The 14,135-nt window shown below is 34.5% G+C and overlaps 2 protein-coding genes across 2 annotated transcripts; both read right to left on the reverse strand.

Annotated features, from left to right (window-relative positions):
• Nucleotides 1-877: 877 nt before the first annotated feature.
• Nucleotides 878-4,462, reverse strand: LOC140865257 (uncharacterized). The gene is made up of 2 exons (XM_073269828.1): nucleotides 1,472-4,462; nucleotides 878-1,398 (listed from the first exon to the last, which is right to left on the reverse strand). The coding sequence occupies exons 1-2, from the start codon at nucleotides 4,455-4,457 to the stop codon at nucleotides 944-946; spliced, it is 3,441 nt and encodes a 1,146-aa protein (XP_073125929.1). The 5' UTR covers nucleotides 4,458-4,462; the 3' UTR covers nucleotides 878-943.
• Nucleotides 4,463-7,639: 3,177 nt separating this feature from the next.
• Nucleotides 7,640-8,810, reverse strand: LOC140867009 (dof zinc finger protein DOF3.5-like). The gene has a single exon (XM_073272075.1). It carries the CDS (start codon nucleotides 8,702-8,704, stop codon nucleotides 7,847-7,849), a length of 858 nt encoding a protein of 285 aa, XP_073128176.1. The 5' UTR covers nucleotides 8,705-8,810; the 3' UTR covers nucleotides 7,640-7,846.
• Between the last annotated feature and the right edge of the window lie 5,325 nt (nucleotides 8,811-14,135).

Consider the following 14,135-nt stretch of genomic DNA (forward strand, 5'->3'; position numbering starts at 1 on the left):
ACATGTTTATTGAGGGTGATTCTTTATATGGATATATCAGATGTCATGATCGGCTATTCCAGTGCGTGACCCATTCACGCGTGTTTAGTGAGTGTGTACAGGAAATTAGCTCGGGTCCTCGACCAAATAGGACAAGAGACTTAACTTGAAAAAGTTGTCATCTCTACTCAATTTTTTCAGATATAATCACATACATTTTTTTTATTTCAACTCCAAAACTCGTATAATGTGTTGCCACGTCACAATTATTGCTCTATGCAATAATAGATTCGAGATTTAGTTGGATGGCCGAAACTAAGATTCGAAAATATCATAAATAAAATATGTACGTACCAATCAATGTATATATGTAAAGGAATTCGTTATTTGTGTTAAAATGATCGAAAAACATTATTATGGGAGATGCTACGACAAGTTGATGGCCCATTTGGCTATGTTCCATGAAGGTACTGACAACCAAGATCTTGTCACCTGCAATGCCTTTTTATCATCTAGACTTTTTTCATATCTATTCAATATGAAAGCAACCATTATGTTCGAAGGTCCACTTGAGACTCAAATTATTGACCCCATTCGACAATTATAATCGGTTTTGTGTTCAATGTTTCCTCAACATTTTGCTTTTTGTCTTCAATTATTTCTGACTAATGCTTCTTACTGCAAATATACTTGCTACATATCCATGGATTAAACATATGATCATGCTCCAAAAACCACACAAGTGGAGATGAGAAAATTTTCCGAAACGCAAAATATCATATGGATCATAAACACTTGTGATGACAACAGATCAAACAAATGTACATTAATCTGTGTCATGAATTGTGCATGAAATGAAATCCAACTACACATTTAACTTGGTATTCATGATCAATCCCATTTGTTTCTTGAAAAAGAATTAAGTGAATCATTTACAACAAAAGCTAGAACATGAACTAGCTAGCTACAGGGAATGAAGAGGTGATCTGATCAGAGACTTAGATGACCTGAAACTTGAACAATAAACTGCTGATCTTGTATTCAACGCCATTTCCTTCCTAAAAGAATTCGTCGGTTTATCGAGCTCTTGGTGTTCGTGTTTGCACCCTTCGAGCATGGCAGTAACATCCCTCATCGTCGGCCTTTCATCAGGACAAGGATTCAAACAAAGTAGAGCTATCCCAATCACTTGAACCATCTCTTCTGTTTGTGTACTTGATTGAAGCAGCAACTGTTGATCCAAAATCGACGTGAAATCTCGGGGTTTCTGCCTCAGTTCTTCGTAAACCCAGGAAACAATGTGTTTTCCATCTGGGATTCGGGGATCATTTGGTTCCATTCCCGTCAGGACCTCGAGCAGCACGACGCCGTAGCTATAAACATCACTCTTTTCTGTGATTTTCAAGCTGTATCCATATTCTGCAATAACAGAGAAAATATTAAGTATTCAATCTCAAGTTTTGCATTACTTTTTCTGAAGTAAAGTAATTACCAGGAGCTATGTAGCCATATGATCCTGCTATCATGTTCGAATATCTCGACGTTTCTGAAGAATTTACAAGCTTAGCAAGCCCAAAATCAGCTAGAAAAGCTTCGAACAACGGACCGACTAAAATGTTGTTGGTCTTTATATCTCGATGGACTATTGGAGGGATACAGTCATGATGAAGATATGCTAGACCTTGTGCTGCTCCCATCATGATATTGTACCTCGAATTCCAATCGAGGGAAGTTTTTTTCTCATGGAGTAATCCTGCCAAGCTCCCATTACTTATGTAATCGAAAAGGAGCAACCTGGTTTTCCCATTATCACAACAACCTAGTAACCTCAATATGTTTTTATGTCTTACTGATCCCAGGGTAGCAACTTCTGCAGAAAACAAGTCTCTTTGTGAAATCTCCCCTCTCTTCTTTGGCCAGAGTTTCTTGACTGCAATGACCTGTCTCATTGGTGTTTCGACTCGGTAAACGATCCCTGATCCGCCTCGCCCCACGATATTCGAGTCAGAAAGCCTCGTTACCACGTCTTCTATGGAGAAATTCAGCTTCTGGAATGGGGTGAAGCGCCACATCAAGGTGTTTTCTTCGTCATTATAAGCCTTGAAAATACTGTTTCGAGCTATCTTGAAGAGCATTGTCCCTGTGGTTAATATGATCAAAATTGTAATGACAATGAGGACTATGACAAGTGTCAGATTTTTTACGATTTTCTTGTTCTGGTGATGTTCACTGGCATGGCACTTGTTGTTCCCTGGAAAACAAAGCTCTTGGTTTCCGAAAAAAGTGCTATACGGAAGTTCTTTGAAGAATTTCGTATTGGGAAGCGAACCCGAGAAATTGTTGTATGAAACATTCAGTGAAACAAGATTATCTAGATTGCTGATAACCTGTAAACTTCCTACCAACATGTTGTGAGATAAGTCCATGTTGGAAAGCTTTGAAAATTTCGAAAAGCTTTCGGGTAGTGGCCCTGTTAAGGAATTCAAGCTCAAATTTAAGAGTATGTCCAGTTCTTGAAGGTGCCCAATCTCATCTGGGATGGAACCACTGAGTTTGTTGCTACTTAAATCAAGAAACTGCAAATCTCTACACAGACCTAGTGATTCAGGGATTGATCCAGATATGTTATTTCCACTCAGAACAAGCTTGTTCAGCGACACAAGGTCTCCTGTATTTTCCGGGATGGTGCCTGATATATGATTCATTGAAATATCCAGCACATTTAGTTTAAAGAGACGGACAAAAGAAAGAGGAATCATGCCTTGAAGCTTGTTTCCGTGAAGATCAACCATTTCCAGCTCTTTACAGTTTCCTATTTCTTGTGGGATTTTTCCAGAAAACTGATTTTCAGACAGCTCCAGGAAACTCAAACTCTCCAGCATCCCAATTTCTGACGGGATTTCACCATGGAACATGTTTGATCCAAAGCGCAACCGAGTTAAGCTGGTGCAGTTGCCAATATCATGTGGGATTTGACCCAAAAGCTGATTCGAAAGCAACAGAAGTTTGGTCAAGTTCTTGAGATTGAATAGAGATTTCGGAACTTCTCCGGTAAGAGAATTGTGAGACAGGTCCAAAGCTTGAAGTTTCTGGCAATTGGCCAACTCTTTCGGTATCTCTCCCTGGAGCTTATTCTGCCAGGCGAAGAACAGAGTGAGCTCTTTTAATTCCCCGATTTGAGATGGTATTTCTCCAGAAAGATTGTTGTTATCCAATTCGAGCTGCTTCAAGTTGGAAAAATTCCCAATAAAATTCGGTATCACACCAGTAATATTATTATCAGACAAGAGAAGCTCCTCCAGGGATTCAATATATTGAAGAGATGATGGGATTTCTCCTGTCAAAAAGTTCAGAGACAAATCCAGCATCATCAAACTCGAACAGTTTCCAAGAGAGTCTGGAATTGTTCCTCGCAGATTATTTTGCCATAACAGCAGCTTTCTGAGGTTTTTAAGGTACCCAAGCTCCTCTGGAACTTCACCTGATATTTGATTCTCGTATATAAACAGATTCTCCAACGATGAACAATTACTCAGTTCCAGAGGGATCCCTCCGGTTAAATTCGCTGTATAGATTGAAATGGTCTTCAAATCCTTCAGTGCTCCGAAAGTAGGAGGAATCTGGCCTGTGATTCCGGTATCTGCAAGGCCTAAAAAGCTCAGCCTCGCACAATTCGATAACTCGCCTGGTATTTCTCCATTTATACCCTTGTTCCCACCTGTACGAAAGATTTCAAGAAACACTAAACGGCCTATTTCCGCAGGAATCCTCCCACCGAGCATGTTGTCAAACAGTTCGAGCTGCTGCAATTGCGTGCAGTTCCCGATATCTTTCGGGATTTCTCCCTGCAAGAAGTTGGAATTCAACGAAAGTCGTCGCAGATTCGACAGGCTTCCAATTTCACCGGGTATCCCCCCGGTTAAATTGTTAGAGCTGAGGTCCAAAGTGATCAGACAAGATAAGTTTCCAACCGAAACCGGGATTTCACCGCTGAGATTTCCATACGAGATGACAAGAACTTCAAGAAAGTTGAAGCCCAAAACCTGAGCCGGAAATTTTGTAGGAAGATCAACAGAAGTAATGGTAATCTCATTAACAAATCCTTCACTGTTACATTTGATGTAATCCCATTTGCATGGATTTTGATCGTCGGATTTCCAAGAGGTGAAGGAACTCGAAGAAGGCGACGAATTATTGAAAGTCGAAAGCCATGACAGAAGGGCGACGCCTTCTTGGTTCAATGCAGATGTGGTGGGAAACAAGCATATTTTAAGAAACAAGAGAAATAAGGTTACTATTTTGCTTGACATGATGAAGTTTTTTTTTTTTTTTGGGTGATCTCCTATTGTTGTGTTTCCATATATCCTTTTTTCTAGGAAACTAGAGCGACTGATGTTTCTTGAATTGATATCTCTATCATATTGATTAAATATTGTTACAAAAGGGTCCCTATTGGTTTCGGACATAAGATATATCATGTATACATGCATCGTGGACACAAAAAATTTATCGATAGAGATTATTTTTAATAAACCGAGACATGAATTTTCATAAGGAAAAGAAAAATCATACAAAGATCGGAACTTTTTTTTCATGAATCCCCTATCTTGTCCCCTGCTCAGTCGACCTTATAAATTAATTTATATATATAAATGGAAATAACAAGTATGGCCATGTTAGGAAATTTTGATGAGAATATTGGAGAAAAATTGGTTACGGGTGCCAGGATTTGCAGGGCAATGGGTTATATCTTCGTGCAGGTTTTGTCATGTTCATTGTAAGGTTATGCACGGATGGCACTCATTTCTTGTCTACATGAATCTTGTCACTTGCAATTATTCTTCTTTTTTTTCTTCCATATTCTACTATGAAGGTTGTTTTTTACTCTTGATAATTATAATAAGAAAAATGCTAGATTTACACCTTGGTTTACATCTTTACTTAAAATTTTTCTAATTTCTCTCATTAATTGCAAAATACTCATGATAAGAAATAAATATCTAGATGATCAAGAAAAGTTTTATAATTAATAAGAAAAAGTGTAAACCAAAATGTACACCGAGGTGTACATCTAGCATTACTCTTATAACAATGATTAACTAGAGTAATCGAAATTTGACGTTTAGAATCTGAACGATTTAAAATATTAATTTGAGTTTTGGTGAAACTAGTATTTCATCATATAATATTTATGTGTTTTGAATTTTTTTTTTTTAAAAAAAGAGAATGGAAGGGGTAATGAACTATTAGATGACCCACAACAATAGGAAAAAAACGTGGGTTTGAGATTATTTCAAAAATTTGATGAATAGAATATAAAAACCATGTCATACATTAAAATTGGAAGAGATCGAAACGATAATATTTTGAAATTTTCGAGAAGTTAATCATTAGCAATTTAGATTTTTTTTAAAAATGATTTGGCAGCGAATTTGCATGCTTTCTAAATGTATCTGTCGGCCAATTATATGAGGTACATATCCTACCATTATGTTATTTTATTATTATTATTATTATTATTTTATGACATGGAACTCGTCCGCTACTCGTCGTTGTGCATTGGATAAACTCTAATATTGGAATAGCTTGCAAAAGCACGTTAATCAAACAAACTCTAATATGCAAGTCATGAAGACTTATCTGATAGTGTTGGTTGAAGGATCAAAGTTTTGGTCACTTATCAAATACCCATTTGCTCCACTGATTTGGACTCCCCCGAGCACCTTACCCTTGTGGGGTTTTTTTTTTAAAAATCAATTACCCTTATGTTTTTAATACTCATTATTGCGGTGCCATACATGCAGTAAATTTGTGTGAACATAATACGTCCAAGTATCACAAAAAAAAAAAAAAAAAAGACGACATATTGCCAACAAAAAGATGTGAAGACACCACAAGACTTTAAGCATACATCTATCTCAAATGTAACCAAATCACACACGCCATACCTCATCAAATAAAGCCCCATTGTTCTTTTCCCATGCATGCATCTTCCCCCAAAAACTTTTGGCACTTTATATATAATAAATTGGGTTTCTTTACATATCTATTATTTTAATATTTGATTGAGGTAATACTCTAGGTTTCAAAGAAAATCTATGATGTACGTAAAATAATATATGGGTTTTTTTTATATAAAAAATTTTTAAATTAAACTTGTGATGTGATGGGTAAGTGATAAAAAAAGGGTGGGGAAAAGGGTTCCCTCCACCATGTGTGTTGACAGCTAAACTATTTTTAGAAGTATTCCGATTGGATTGTTGTTCTGATATCAACTTTTCATGGTCTACAGCACTTTAAAAGCGACGCTGAAGGCTACTTATCTCTTTCTGTGTTGTGTCTATTAGTAATAGATTTCGAGTTGTTCCAAATCTTGTCAATCTATGCTAAATTCGTTTTAAATAAGTTACACACATGTCGGTCCATATCGATCTCCAGCTCGAGTTTTTTTTACCATGCATCTCGATCCATTTACGCTCGATAAAAATGTATATATATAATTCTTTATAGCGAGTTATTAGATACGTGTTGATCATCGTACTATTATAAATGTTTTTAAAAGTAAAGTTTTTTAACAATTTTTAATTTAGAATTTATGGTTAAGATTCTCAAGCTTTTGGGGATAAAATGAAAAATTATGTATAAGAATATAAGATTATTCAAGGTTTGTCCCAAATTTTTCTTGATAAATTCAATGTTAAATAGTAATACGATGGATAATTAAGCGCGCGCGGGAGACATTACGACATGCGTGGGCCACCCCAAATTATTGGTGTAAAACCAAGCCCATCGGAAAGGCCTGCAAGTCCAGTTAAGTGATCTTGGGCTAATTGATTTCTAAATTCTTACAATGGGCTATAAAAAGGCTAACCATGTCACTATAAATGATCCACGCCCACGACAAAGCCGAAATGGAAACTTTGTTATTTTTGAAAACCCAAAACTCTGATTTCGATTCTGAAATTTTATGCAGACCAGTTCAAGTTTTTACCCATTTTTTAATAATATCTCGAACATATGTAAGTAATATTACTTTTTTCATTCAAATTTACTAATATAAATTAATTTCCACTTACCTCTATTTCCATGGAACACAAATAACTTTATAATTTAATTTTCAAGAAATTAAATTTAATATAATTTTTTTGAATATATATATATATATCAACAGTTGATTGTAAGTCTCATAATTATTTCTTCTTCATTTTGTTTAAAATAATAGAACTCGGTGTTCTAAAAACCGCTAGACGGTGGCCTAAGCGATTAGGTGGTCGTTCTGATGGGGTTCTTTTTTTCCTTTTAGTCTAAATATATAATTTTTTTTATATCGAATTCAAATTCAAAATTTATGACATATTTTTCATCTTCATTCAAGACAAATTTAGAGTAAATATGTCAATTAATATTTACCAAAAAAAAATTTTAAAAATAAAAAATATTTTATATTAGTTTTAAGGGAAGGGGGGAGGGGGTGGGCTAGATTTTCTAGACTATCAATTGATATAACAACGCCTAGAGATATCACTTTTCTAAAAATCTTGATGATAGACAATCGTCTAGTGTCTAAACATTGTCTAAACGACCCTAAACTACGTCGTTTAGAATACTGAACTAGAACTACATATAACCAAACCTAAATGGCCGTCATCAAAAAAATAAAACCAAATACAAACCAGCAAAATGTCACTATTTCTCAGTTAATGTGTAAACTATAATTTATATATGATGTATATATATAGTCATCGTGATCACATACTAGCACAGGTCACTTTTGGAGAATCGTGACATTTAACTTCCAAGAATTACTACTCCGATCCCCCTTCAATTAAAATAATAAAAATAAAAATATTGCTGATCGATGAAAATATCAAGGTCTTGAAAAAATTTCATAGCCAGATAGATCAAATGAACCCCAATTATCATGTACAAGATTAGCAGAGATTCTTAACTCATCATCAGCTGAAAATAACCCAAAATCTTGAATCTGCGCCGTTGATTCTTCTGATCCAAAGCTTGCCAAATTTATATCATGATGATCGGACCATACTAAATCCCCTGCTAGTTCTTCCCCTAACATACCCTGCATTTCAAGATCACCGCAATTCTGGTACACAAAATCCTGACCGTTGATACCCTCAAATGCTGATGATGATTGAGGAATCACTTGCTGTAGTTGATCTTGATCATGATCACCATGACCATGACCCGCATCCACAAAATCCGACGGCTCTCCGTTCCGATCCGACCTTGCACTAAAACCTTCAACTTGACTATCAATATTGTCATATGAACTTGCCTGGCTATATGACTCTTGATCATGAACAATCTCCACGTCATCCCTATTTAAATACTTGGCGAAAACGACGGCCAAGTCGATCGTTTCGTTAGTGGTTTCCGGGCTACCATGAGTCGGCCCCGGACAAGTCATCGCCGCTCTGGCCGCCCTGGCACGACGTGACTTTCGACACCCACCCCCGATGGGGACGTTCCTCAACGACCCCCCTTTAGTCCAGTACCTTCGACACGCCTTGCAGAAGTACCTAGGCTGTGACAAGCTATAGTTGTTGTAGTAACAAAACTTGGTGTTGGATGAGGCGCATCTAGGGCAACTTGGTGCTAGTTCGAGCTTGTTGGGCTTCCATTTCGGCGTCGTGTCCGCGAGAAATGGCCTATCTTGCGGGCACTGCTCCATTGAGTACTCACTATGGGTCGTGCTAGCGAACATGTTGCACTGTTTTGATTGAGTTTAGGTGCGTATAGTGTGGTTGAGATATATGGGAGGGCAGGGGATGATGCTATGTGTGTGATATCTTATGTTATATAGAAGTTGGTGTGTGTGGAAATTTTGCAATGATCTAATCAGATTTGATGATCTAAATAATATTCTGATTGAAATCGTTTCGTATACGAGAGACAAATGTAGATAAATAATTATATTAAAAAAAAAACAGTGCACAATTTTTGTTTTGTTTTTATTTTCCCATTTTTGGGATATACAAAAAATAGTGCTTGGCATTGGACAAAATAATTGTTAATTGATGGAGAGGGCGTGGGCGGTTGGCGAGGCGTTAGGATAAAGGAAGGGGAGGGGAGGGGAGGGGAGGGGCCTGGCTGGCATGTGATGCAAAGCCCACACTAATTATTAATTCACACATCATAGGCGAGATTGTTGCAAGTGTTTCCGTTTGGCCAAATCTCACATTTCTTGTTTGCAATCCTTTGACCGTGATTGATGCTTTGCTCTCTGTGAAACGGATATCCCACTTGATTCAACATATTAAATACATCATTTTTTATTATATATATGGATTGGAATGATCCGTCTCACAGAAAACCTCGTAGTTTTCTTTTATGAAATTCGATCTAGAGTCGATTGCTAACTAATTTGCATATTTTGAGTAGAGCTGTCAAAACGGACCGACGGAACGGGCCAACCCGCAACCCACCAAAACTCATATGTTGGCGGGTTAGCCCACTATTTAGACGGGTTGGGAAATTATCAACCCAATCCGTCTATTTGGCGGCGCGGGACGGGCCGACCTTTCAATTTTTAGTTATATTTGGTGGGTTGAGGCGGGTTGACCTGCAACCCACCACAACCCACCACTTGGCGGGGCGAGGCGGTCCACTTTTTAGGTGAGTTGAAATTTTGTCAACTCAACCCACCTATATAGCTAGAAAGGTGGGATGAAACAACTCAGCAGGGTTCAATCCACTTTAACAACTCTAATTTTGAGTTTCTAGCACCTTGAAATGAACTTTTTTTTGGTGGTATTTACGTTATTAAAGTTAACAAGTAAGAATGATATATAAGATAGTGGAATTATATATATTTGGTGACAAATTTTGTATAGCTAAAATAGATACATGGTATTTTTTTCTTTCTGGTATTATGGGTACGTGGCCGGCATGCGTAAGCCAGATACATGGTATTTTTTTCTTTCTGGTCTAGCGATCGGTAATCAAGAGTTAACTTAAAGACCAAAAAATTATGTATTCCACGTGCGCACCTGGGCTACGTGCCATGGTTTCCTCAGATTTGACTTCTTAAAATTCACGAATTTGATTTGTTTAATTTAATAATCACACAAAGTTTATTAAATTGAAATGAATTGAGATTTTTAGTTCTGTTTCTTGGTTTCAGTAGCTGGTGAACCCAACCACAAGTCATTCCTCAAACAGTCGAAAAATGATGATAATTATAATAATAATCATATTCAAAAGTCAAAGTTTATGCAGCACCATTTTCATGGCTAATCCCGGCCTCGATTCTTTCGTTTATGGTCGAAATCGATGAATCTACGTTTTTATTTTTATTAGGGATTATGTCCTCCGATGAGGGGCAAAAATATTTACATTTACAGACAGAATGCTATGATTCGGAGGGATATTGGAAATTTTACTAGAAATTATTGTGAGGAAATAAAATTTGGATTTGGATTTAATACGTTTAAATTTTCGGAGAGAGGATATAAAAATTATAATCTTATGTTAATTACTTTTCGAAATAAGATATTATGGTATTTAAATCATGCTATTATATTATGGTATGAAATAATAAAATTATGTAGTATATATATAATAAAAAATACAATAGATTCAAAAATTATATTACCATTAGTCTCGGGAAAAAAATCATATTACCATGTAAAAATATAAACTTTATTTTTGTTTCTAAATCTATTATTTCTTGGAAGATGTATATAAAAGCTCCCACACATGCAGGATTTTTTTTTTTTTAAATGTTGACCCCGAAGAAAACTCCATCCCACATAAATGCAGGATCTTTTCTTTGTATATCATTGTTAATTTATGTTAACAGTATTCCTTTGTATTTGCAAACATATAATTTTTTTTAAAATCTATTTGCAAACATCTATATTATATATAAAAACAAGAAAGTCACCTAAAATAGAAGTAAAAAAATTTTCCCGCCCAAAAGACATTTCTAAAAATAGTAAAGATATCATAAATTTAAAAAATACAAATAATACGTTATTCAATTTAAAATTATAGATAAAGATAATATTGAATATTTAAAAAAATAAGATAATATTATAAGGCTTTATTTGGTACGAGTGATAAGATAAATAATATATAGATAAGTAATATAATGTAATGCAATGAAAAATAAATAAAATATGATAGTGAATATAATATTTGATTTGATTGATAGACTATAGTTTATTTGATTTAATTGATTAAATTTTATGTAAAAATGATAAATTACCATTAGGTTCTTATAACAATAAATAAAATATGAATAATATTATTTAGCAGGGGTAATATATTAATTTAAATATAATGATTTTATTGATTAAAATAAATAATTAATGGTTTGATTGATGTAAAATTATAATTAATAGATGGATAAATAATATGATAAGAAGAACGTGAGATTAGACAATATAATTTTACACGTAGATTATTAATACTCGAACCAAATGGAGATAAACTATTTGATCTAAAACTTTTAGAATTGTAAAAATACGACTAACAAGAACTTATAAGTATTTATGAAAAAATCTACATAGCTATATCTAGAGTTATGAAGTATAAGAGTTTGAAAATTTTGAATTTTAAAATGTGAAAATTTTGATTGATGTGAAAAATGGGTGGAGGTTATTTAACAAACTATGTAAGGATAACATGAGAAAGTCAAATATATAAAATAAGATATTTCTAAAAAATTAAAGATGAAACAACTTTTACAAAAACATTTTAATAGATGTCAAACAGTTTATTTCGACAGTTTATAAGCACCCTCTAGACACGATGAAATCGATTGCAATAGCCTAAATATTTGAAATTATTTGAGATTAGCTCAATTGTGAACCAAATTTAAAGATTTTATAAGCTTGACTACATATCCTCTAGCCACAATGAATTTAAATTGATTCCAAGATTCTATGGATTTGAAATCTGTTTTAATTAGCTCAAGTGTAGTAGTGTAAATAAATATCAAGATGAATTTGATTTATTTTTAGTTATCTAAATAATATTGAAAATACATTAAAATCCATAGATTTCAAATATTTTTATCCGAACACAACCTTAATTTATTTATATTTGAATTATTTATTCAAGCATTCATATTTACTAATTATTACCAATAATTATAATACTCTGTGCATCGCACAGGTGGAATACTAGTATATTTAATAATATCAACCACGTGTTACATCACTTAAATTTTATCAAATTCATAATAAATTTTGTCGAAATTTATCTAAACTTGGAGCATTTTATCAAATTCATAATAAATTTTGTCGAAATTTATCTAAACTTGGAGCCTAGCCACATACCAGTTTATTATTATGGTATCAATATATGGCATAGTTGCCCATGCCTTGACAATTGATGGTGGGTACCATTCCTATTTCCTTGCACGGAACTTGAGACTTGTATATCCAATTGCATTTTCCTCACTTATCCAAATATATCGAGAGATGAACTTTTATATATCGTGCAATTTGTTTTAAAATTATACCTCAACAACTAAAATAATTAATAATATTCCACTGGATGAAATTAATAACGTGAAAATAGTGGACATATATGCATCAATTTCATTATACATTTCACTGGCTGAAATTCTTGCAAAGATTTAAGAAGATACGTAGTGGGTAATTGGTTGTGTTAATTAAGGTGAGTACTGTTGTGTATGGAATGGAAATTGATAGGAACGACACATACTCATGTGGGTGTTTTGAGTCGTTTTCATGCATAAGATATAAGGCAAGAGGGACACGTGATATATGCATATTTTTTTTTATTTCATTAAAAAAGATTGACTTTAAAGGATCATACATCTCATATGAGTCAGAGGCTCATTGGCTCATGCGAAAGTTAAATCAAGGGATGTGCACGAGCGGCAGGGACCTGAAGGAGGGAGCAACATGACCAACCCCCAGAGCATACCCCAGCGAGCGGCAGGGACATGAAGGAGAGAGTAACATGACCAACCCCCAAAGCATATTCCAGCATACCCTCACAATATTTCAGCAGAGAATATGCTCCACACGAGGATCGAACCCGCAACGCTGGAGAATTTCTTCACACGTCACATTAGGCATTACCAACTCGCTTATGCCCTTGTGGGCGTGATATATGCATATTTAATTTTAATATTATTGCACCTTCTTCCTACATTATATATATCTATATATATTACAAAATAATAGAAAATAGAGAAGTGATTTTAATAGAGAATCCCATGTTCAATGTGTTGAAATACACTTTGGTGTAAATGATGTATATGATCAGTTTTGCATGTGGGTGTGCTTGTCTAGAAATAGCTGTAGACTTCATCTAGTAAAGGGTAACAATTTTAATTTGTTCAAATAATAGGGACTCAACTTAAACTATCTAATCAGCTCGAATATCACTCATATTTTCCTATGCGATATTTTTTTTAAAAAAAATATCAAGCTTGAAATTTTGCTTAAAAAGCCGACCCATATGTCGGCTTGAATAGAAAACCGATTTGTTTGGCGTTCTTAAATGAGTATTCGTGTTGTTGGAATAGGTAACATTTGACCAATAGTCAAGAGTTTGATTAACCATACCAACATCTTCTTGAATAAGCCTCTCACACAATGTTTGCCCAATAATTATTCAACTAATGTGATTTAGTAAACTACTGCATTAGCTCGAGAGACGAGCATTGATGTCGTTCGGCTGCGGGTCCCAAATTCTCTATAAATAAATAATGTAGACACTAAAATCAAAACACTGAATATTGTGAGTAAATGAGTAATTGCACACAACTTGACTTATGGAGTGTTTGCAATAGATTGTGATTTTGTAGAAGTGATTAATTTATAGATTATAAAAAAGTTAAGAAAAATCAAAAGTTGGTAGTGTTTGGAAACAAATGTGAAAATCTAAAAATTAAAGTTGGGTAGTGTTTGATAAATAAGTGATTAGAATGATTTAACAATGACCTTCTTATTAGAATCACTTTTGAAGAATCACAATCACCAAATGACTAGCATTTAGATTTCAATTAAGTTAAGCATAAGTAACATATAATCTAGGTTTAAGAAACACACAAAAATGATTTTTTTTAACCCAAAAGCTAGCAATCATTTTTTTTAAGTGATTGCAAACACTCTATTAGTTCGACACTCACTAGATCAAGGTGACTAATGAGT

This window comes from Henckelia pumila, chromosome 4 (genome assembly GCF_033568475.1).
Source record: "Henckelia pumila isolate YLH828 chromosome 4, ASM3356847v2, whole genome shotgun sequence".
Classification (NCBI taxonomy): domain Eukaryota; kingdom Viridiplantae; phylum Streptophyta; class Magnoliopsida; order Lamiales; family Gesneriaceae; genus Henckelia; species Henckelia pumila.

Bases quoted from the DNA above. Each gene is read 5' to 3' on its own strand.
- LOC140867009 (XM_073272075.1), bottom strand. From the start codon at position 8,704: ATGTTCGCTAGCACGACCCATAGTGAGTACTCAATGGAGCAGTGCCCG.
- LOC140865257 (XM_073269828.1), bottom strand. From the start codon at position 4,457: ATGATATATCTTATGTCCGAAACCAATAGGGACCCTTTTGTAACAATA. The intron at 1,399-1,471 runs GTAATTACTTTA...CTGTTATTGCAG, and splicing joins ATATGGCTACATAGCTCCTG to AATATGGATACAGCTTGAAA.